General features: G+C 43.2%; 2 protein-coding genes across 2 annotated transcripts in view; one reads left to right on the forward strand and one right to left on the reverse strand.

Annotated features, from left to right (window-relative positions):
- The window catches only part of TRM10 (tRNA (guanine(9)-N1)-methyltransferase-like protein), a 100,891-nt gene extending 97,861 nt beyond the window's left edge, over window positions 1-3,030 (reverse strand). Inside the window, exons 1-2 of the mRNA XM_086525489.1 lie at window positions 2,456-3,030; window positions 1,866-2,225 (exon numbers count right to left, since the gene is read on the reverse strand). Coding sequence (XP_086381615.1) covers window positions 1,866-2,225; window positions 2,456-2,950 — 855 coding nt within the window. The 5' untranslated portion in view covers window positions 2,951-3,030. The remainder of the gene's footprint in view (window positions 1-1,865; window positions 2,226-2,455) is intronic.
- Window positions 3,031-3,928: 898 nt separating this feature from the next.
- LOC147446227 (uncharacterized) lies at window positions 3,929-4,492 on the forward strand. The gene has a single exon (XM_086524680.1). It carries the CDS (start codon window positions 3,929-3,931, stop codon window positions 4,490-4,492), a length of 564 nt encoding a protein of 187 aa, XP_086380806.1.
- The last annotated feature ends 4,020 nt before the right edge of the window (window positions 4,493-8,512 follow it).

The following is an 8,512-nucleotide window of genomic DNA, read 5'->3' on the forward strand; positions in this document are numbered from 1 at the left end:
GCTCCTTATATAGGAGACGAAGAGACATAAATGAAAAGACACATCTCTTGGTGAAGACACACGACTTTAGACATAAAGACACATCCTTTCGGCGAAGAGCTGCAACCATTGGGGGAAGAGTCGCACCCGTAGAGCGAAGGGCTACGACCAGTTGTCGAAGGAGTGGCTTTTGGCGAAGAGACACGTCCTTTGGGTGAAGGGGTGTGACCATCCAAGCGCAGGGGTCCTCCTTGGCATGGTACTTCGCGTATCTGCAACTAGGAGTAGATGTATTGTTGTTAACATAGTCACAATCGTGACATTCTCAGCAACACCCCCCAAGCAGTTGACCTAGCGTTTTTGGAGCAGCTAGCCTAGTGTTTTCTGCATCAACCACCTAGCGTTTTCATCCACAGGCAGCTTGGCGTTTTGTGCACAGCACATCAGCCCCGGCAGTAGCAAGACAAATCAAGAAGCCTAGAGTTTGCATTTGTAGGACAACCGACAGCAGCAGACCAGTTTTCAACCCTAGCGTTTTTGGTTTGCAGATTAGCCCCGGTGTTTTGCAGATTCACCGCGACGGAACACCAAGAAGCACCAGCGTTTTCAGTTTTCAGCAGTTAGACATCACAGTAGAACCCCCAAACCTAGCAGATCTCACCTTCCCGTAGCAGATCCTCGCCGCACGATCAGATCCCGCGAAGTTTGCAGATTCAGCCCGGAAAACACAGATTTCAGCATCTGTGTTTTCGTCGCATCGTCGTCATCGACATCGTCACCGACATAGGGTCAGAATTCAACAGATAAAAATTTGCAGATTTCAGCCCTTAGCATTTTCAGATAGCAGCCTATCTCGTCGTCGTCGACATCGTCGGCGAGTCCAAGCATTGTAGAGATTTGTGCAATCAATAGTAGACCGCTCTCACCATAGAGAGTGGGGCCTTCGGAGGAGGGTTTTGACAACATTCTGGTGTCGTATTCTTCTATCTCTATCTCTCAGTCTCAGCACCTTCATTCACACTATTTATCCACTTTGTTTGTGATCACTTGCACTCTCTCACTAAAGGAACAGAAGGCTCTCCCTTCCGTAAGTAAAAAAAGAAACCCTTGAGCACAGTTCGGAGCACTCATCTTGAGCAAAGTTCAACATTCACTTCCGCTGCACCTTACACATGCAGCCAAATGTGACTCCTTCCTCACCCAAACAAGACCAAAGTAACATAAATCGCAAGCTTGAAAGGATGTCGTAGGATCATGCATGGAAATAAACATACTAAGCTATCATTCGCTCAAAACTGGGGCAAACAAATTTCAAGCATGATACAAAGAGGCCTAACTAGGTGACCTAATCTAGGCTAACACAGTCAAACCCTAAAGCCAAGCTCAAACACACCGATTGAGCGGTGATAGCTCAAGTCTGACATGAACTCGCAAATGTGGTTTGAACTTTGTGTTTCAATAAATCACACAATCATCAGATGGGGTCCTCTTGGTTTGGGACTTTCCTTTCTTAAGAATCGTTGCACCAGCCAAACCATACAGCTTTTCACTGCAAGAAGCAACTGTAAACTTTTATCATTTAGCATTGCTGACCTTGTTAGCCACTCTACCCCTTCCAAGTAAGCGTGTCATAACAATTGCACAGTGTAGTGCTAATTCTTTCTTTTTGCAATTCTCTCATACATTTTACACGTCAACCCACTCTATTATCTAAGCTTTTCTTGCTAGAAACCCCTCTTTTCTTGCTCACACAAAAAATGAAATTCCTGCAAAAGCTTCAAAAAATGACCACAAATACGGCTTAACAAACTGAAACAGATGGTCATATGCATAGCTAATCAACTATTGAAAAATTGACATGCAACAAAAACCTGTCAAATGCATACCGCTGAGCTTGTTAACGAGATATGCTCGCTGATGGGAAGTTTCGCTGTGGATATTCCTTGATTTTTTGCCTTCTCAAGGGTAAGGCCTTTCCACCGATTTCTATCAACTAGCCCCCCTATGATATAGATTTTAGAGTCCTCCAGCTTTTCGACAACATGATTGGAATCTGCAGTAAGGTAAACCAGATCTTGTTTTCTATCCTTGAAAACTTCCAGATAGGACTGTTCTTCCTTGTGCAGTAGCCAGTTTTCAAATCCAGACATTTTTTTCAGATGGTCAAGAATCTCCCCATTGCATCCTGTTAAAGAAAGGCGTGCTGGGACAGCAGCCTTTGCATTGGCTGAATAGGAATACATAACCTGCAGATAGTCATTCAACTTTATGTGACTTTACTTTGAGAGAGAAAAAAAGGGAAAAACTTATGATACATTTAAATGCCTCTGAGGAAAACAATATAATATGGGCCAATGCTGTCAATCAAATGGTAATTGCTCGCATGTCCTCTTGGAATGCTGCACCACCCCCCCCCCCCCCCCCCCCCCCCCCCGGGCCCCCCCATTCGTACGTGTTGAAGGGCTTCAAAAAATACCTGTTGCACAAGACTGGCTAGTTCATTCGGCTTCATACGATCACAAAATTCAAGATCAATGACAAGGTTCTGGCCATTCTCCATGGCTTGCCGAAGTCTGCTCTTTCTGTCAATGGACTTGGCCTGTCGAGCATGCCTCTTCTCCTTCTGCTCCCTCAAGGCGCTTTCCTGTTCTTCGGCAGACAGAGAAGAAAGCTTACTCTCCCATTCCTTTCTCTTTCTCTCAGTATCTTCATGTTTTTTGCTCTTTTCAAAAGCTTTTCTCTGCATCTTCAGTGCTTTGTAGCGCTCCATTTTGAGGAGCTTCTTCTGTGCGTTCTTCGAAAGAGGCTTTTCTTCATCCTGATGCAAGATTTCGTTACCATTCGTAGTTCTAGAAACCCCATCCCCTGCATTTTCAGATTCTGGAGGCCTTTCACAGCTGGTAGCCAAGCTCGAGACATCGCTTGTCAGCTCCTCGCAGTTTTCTCGCTGCTCGTTGCCACTGCTGGTCATGATGCTCAAAGCTTCTAACCAGTGGGAAAGGACGAGGACTCGAGGAGTGTATTGCTTTAAAAAATATGAGGAAACATGGCGCTTCATCCGAATGAAAATTAGTTTCACCCTGATTGTTTTTATGCGCAATGGTTCCGCAGTAAGGGAGAGTCAATGCTAAGCCAATTTCAGCCCGTGTACTGTGGAATTATCACATGGTTGCTTTTTAGAGAGTAAGTCAAAATAATAAAATAGTCCATCTAGAAGTCATTGTTAACTTCTTAACGAGTGAATCTCCAGCGATAGCTCACAGTTGGTGATTTTGCAAGTTTGTGTGGGGAGCTGTAAGTTGTGCAAGTTGGTCTCTCTCTCATGATCCCGGGCTACCTCACCAAGTTCATTAAGGACTTGATTCATTCTCACTCAAAATTAGAGGTCTTGGATAAGAAAACCATCATGCGCCTGTGTATTGGTAAGGCAAGCCATCCTCTATAAATCTCTCTCAAAATTAGAGGTCTTGCATAAGAAAACCACCATGCGCTTGCATATTGGTAAGGCAAGTCATCCTCTATAAATCTGTTAAGAGGCCAGGATAGATGATTTTGGACCTTGTACATTGATTCATGTATTGTATGTAGGACATAATTTATATTCCTCTTCTTAGAGACAAATAGAGAGGGAAACAATGCTGGCCACAAAATTTTCAGCGACAACCGCACTCACTCTTTAATAAGCAGGAAAAAATGACTAATTCTGTTTGAGTACTATATTATCATGTTTCTCTTCTGTTTTTTCCTCCCTATTTTTCTTTTGCTTCATGGTAGGTATATAAGAAAAGGAATGATTATTTGCATATGGTTTCTAAAAGTAGATAGAGAAGGTATTGGAGGTAGTAGGTTTGGTTTAGTCGAGCCATATTCAGTAATTTGTCTAGGCTTAGTGGTGTGGGATAAATCCTTGAATGTATGCCTTCCTAGGAGGCTGTGGGCATAAGTAGTAATGCTTGGTGCTAACACCCTTGCACAAGATCACACTCGCATTTTACAAGAAGTCACTACAGCTATCCAAAAAGCCCAAGCACGCTACATAGCACAAGCCAACAAAAAACGTAAGTTCATTGAGTTCAATTTAAATGATTATGTTTGGTTACGTATTGAAAAGCGTCGTTTAAAGAACATTGAATACGTCCCCAAGGTCAAGTTAGCTCGTAGATTTTATGGTCCCTTCAAGATCATCGAAACCATTAACCCCAATGCATACAAGCTTGACATTCCACATCACTGGCGCATTCACAACTCTTTTCATGTAATTTTGTTGCGCAAATTTAAAGGTACACCACCTACTGCATCTGTTTTTGATGACCCACCCTTACTTGAAGATGATGAAGAATTATTACTTCCAGAATCAATTGTTGATCATGATGTCACTACTACACGCACCGGTACACAATATCATAGATATCTTGTTAAATATAAGAATCGTCGAAGAATGCCAATGGCTTCCTGCAGCCACTTTAAGTCCCATGTACCCGCACTTGATTTCTGCATACCACAATCACAATAATGCATTTAGGCCTGACGAGGCACCTTTAGGCAATGCATAGCATCAACTTTGGTAGAACGGTTTGATTGTCAATAAATGGAATGGAATACAATTATGACTGGACTTGATTGGTACATTGGGTGGTTCTAATGGATTTGATTCAAACACATGTTGGAGTACCTATGCCTCTGATAGACAGGTCTCTCCGTTATGCAAGTGATATGGAAATTATTGTTGTTATCTACATGTGTGTTAGAGTTCCTACGCTTAGTGGGGAAGGACTCTCCGTGATATTTACATGTGGAACTAGCCCACCACATATTACTTTGCTATTGTTATGAACAACTGAGGTCATTTGCTTTTGTTGCCCCGGGGTATGTTATGGAATGGATTCTGAGAAGTGAGATACTAACAATTATGGTCATGTGTGCGTGATGTAGCAGGTCAAGGTAGCTTAGTCGTGGACAGGTGGCTGACAGCAGATAGCAGGACATGGAATAAGTCAATAAGAATTTAGTTGTTTCAATAAAGTCTTGATCCCCAAAGTGGAATGTAAATAGACTCATTTTATGACATATCCCTTTTTGAAAAAATAATATAAATACATGCCTAGAGGAAGCTAGCTCACTCTAGGCATGGGGGGATGATTGCACCCATCGCTATGTTCTCTCTCTCTCTCTCTCTCTCTCTCTCTCTCTCTCTCTCTCTCTCTCTCTCTCCCCCCCCCCCCCCCCCCCCAATGGCATCCTAAGTCTAGAGGAGCATGTACGTGCTTATGCAGTCCTCGTCATCACGACTTCCCGGCACTCAACATATGTAGAAACAAAAAAGCATCTTAAAAGCCTAGTTGAGCATTGTGCAAGATGCAAGGTTTCACCTTTGTCCTATGGAGCCCCTCATACAAGAGCTCTCTCTCTCTCTCTCTCTCTCTCTCTCTCTCTCTCTCTCTCTCTCTCTCTCTCTCTCTCTCTCTCTCTCTCTCTCTCTCTCATGCATGTGCACACTCGCATTTCATTTATGACATATTCATTGTGAGTTCTTTGTTAATGCATTTATGAAGGGCTGATTATCAAATATTTTATATATCTCCTTGGCATTTCAAAAGGGAAGCTTGCATTATCAGAAACCAACAATCATTTGCAATGCTCAGATGCATGCACAAATGATTGTTGGTTTCTGACATTAGCAATTCATGACATGTAGGGAGAGTCCTATTGTTTATGACATTAGCAATTCACATGGTTGCATGCATCCCCTGCAGAGCTAGTGTTCATTTATTGAGCAAGCATTGCCATGGATTGGACCGTATGTAGAGAGAGTTATGTTGTAGGCTCTTTGCTACGATCATGGATGCTTGTGCCCACATTGTGGAAGTGGTCCATTATAGGGTTGTCCAGGTCTTCGATGCACCGACTGAGGAATCCATTCTTTCTTCAAGCAGTTGGCTCCACATGGAGATGTCACTAGATGGACTGGTTCAAACCTCCATCTTCTCTCTGTTCAAATATTCTATTCTGGTAAATGATGTTTTGGGCTATGTGAACCATATTGCTACAAGAAAAGCCTCCCCACTAACTACTTTGTACATGAGGGGATGGGATGGAATCAAGGGTGGTTAGCATGCCCACCATCAGATTTATGGCGAAGATTTTGTGGCGAAGTAATCTCACATATAAACGTAGTTTGGGAGTAGCAAAGTGATGCCCATACCGCCTATGGAAAATAGTGAATGCCTATGGAGAAGAGCTAAAGAGAATCACTCATGTTTTATGAGATGAACAAGTGTTAACCCATGATGCCATTATTATTCTTTTTCATATTTTTAGTCATGGGTTGAGCTTGTTGATTCCATAAGTTTATGGTCAAGGTTTGGTGATCACCGATGATAGGTGCACCAAACTTCTTTAGTGTTGATTGGCCGAATGTGGGCGCTCGTATGTGAGAGGGATGGACACATAAATAAGGATTGTAAACCTAGAAATTTCTCATTTTAAAAGTACAAAGCTTGCTCTTGACTTATCTTGTTTGTGTGTGTGTGTGTGTGTGTGTGCGTGCGTGCGTGAGAGAGAGAGAGAGAGAGAGAGAGAGAGAGAGAGAGAGAGAGAGAGGGGGGGGGGGGAGGGAGGGAGGGAGGGAGGGAATAGGCGATTGAGCAGTGGCGAGTACAGCGGCAGTGAGGACAGGTAGCAACGGTGGCTTCTTCCTCTCAGCGCGCACAAGATCCTCTCAGTGACAGTAGTGGAAGAGGTGAGTGGCACGCCATCAGAGCTTGTCTGTGTGTGTTGGAATTAGGGTTGCAGAGAAACGCACACAGCTTGGAGAAGACGAAGGAAGCTCAAGGCACACAATAGAGAGTGTGTTATTTAGTGTGCAATGGAAAGATATATAGCCCTAGAGTGATGGGCGTATATACAATACACGGGGGAAAAAACCTCCTAAAGAGGGAAAAAATGCCCCGACGGTCCTAGTGTGTTCACACACATCACTACCACATGTATATGGTAACAAATCCCCCCTGGAGTGATGCGGTGAACAAGAGCTGGCACATGAGTAAAGGGAAGTGCCATGCTCTGAGGACATGATCAATCCACAAAGGGGAGTAAGCCCAAAGCTTTGCGGAAAGCTTCGAGCTTCTCACAAGACAATGCTTTTGTGAAAAGATCTGTAAGGTTGTCCTATGTTGGCACATAAGCCAAGTTGATCTCTCCTGCTGAGAGCCTCTCCCTAACATAGTGGTAATGCACCTCAATGTGCTTTGTGCGAGCATGAAAAGCTAGGTTCCTCGGAACTGCCAATGCGCTCTGACTGTCAGTGTAGATAGTGTTGGCAGTGTCCTGTCCAACACCCAAATCAGCCATAAGGCGTCTGATCCATACACACTCAACCATAGCTGTGAAGACTGCCCTGTATTCAGCCTCACAACTAGAAGTGGCCACAATAGGTTGCTTCTTGCTCAACCATGATATACATGAACTGCCAAGCATGAAACAAAAACCACTTGTGGACACTCGCGTGCCAAAACAACCAACCCAATTTGAGTTCAAAAAAGCATATAAGTCTGACGGCAATGATCCCCCCTTGGGATAAAACAAGCCAAGATGTAAAGTGCCACTAAGGTAGCGGAAAATCCTCTTGATAGCCTTCCAATGCTTAGACCCTGGGCTATGCATAAATCTGCTGACCTGTGAGACTGCAAACTGAATATCCAGCATAAATGAGGCATCCAACAACAGTTTGGTAAAGAGTGACATCAGCAAGATCGCCAGCATCATGTAGACTCAATTTCAAACCTATTTCCATAGGAGTGGCAAAATAGGTTTGCAATCCTTAAGTACAAACTTAAATAGCAATGTCTCTATGTAACTTTTCTGACACAAGGCAATACCTCTATCACACTGCTTAAACTGTATACCCAAGTATAAATGCAACAGTCCCAAATCATTCATCTTGAAAGTAGCATTCAAATCAGCCTTGAATTCATCAATATGTCTCTCATGGTCCATTGATCAGCAAATCATCTACATGAAGAACCACAATGAGAAGTACATCACCTTCACGCTTTACATAGAGTGTGCTTTCTGTTGGACTGTTTACGAAAGCCTTGTTTGACCAAATGAGTGTCAGCTTTCTCATACCAAGCACAAGGAGATTGCTTCAACCCATACGAAGCCTTCTTACATCTGCACACTTTGTCCTCTTGTCCTTTCTTGACAAAAGCGCGAGGCTGCGTTACATAAACTTCCTCAAATATGTCACCATTCAAGAAAGCAGTAACAATGTCTGATTGATGTACATCCCAACCAAAATGAGTTGCCAATGCACATTAGTCATACGAAAAGTGGGAGAAAAAGTCTCTTCATAATCTATGTCTTTTTGTTGTGCATAACCCTTTGCAACAAAGTTGAGCCTTATGGCGATCGATCTCACCATCCGGCTTGCGTTTCAACTTGTAAACCCACTTCGTACCAATGGCCTTTTTGCCAGGAGGCAAACACATAAAGTCCATGTGTCATTTTCTGTAAGTGCATCATATTCTGATTT

The sequence above is a fragment of the Adiantum capillus-veneris genome, chromosome 12 (genome assembly GCF_014529385.1).
Source record: "Adiantum capillus-veneris isolate H3 chromosome 12, ASM1452938v2, whole genome shotgun sequence".
Classification (NCBI taxonomy): Eukaryota; Viridiplantae; Streptophyta; class Polypodiopsida; order Polypodiales; family Pteridaceae; genus Adiantum; species Adiantum capillus-veneris.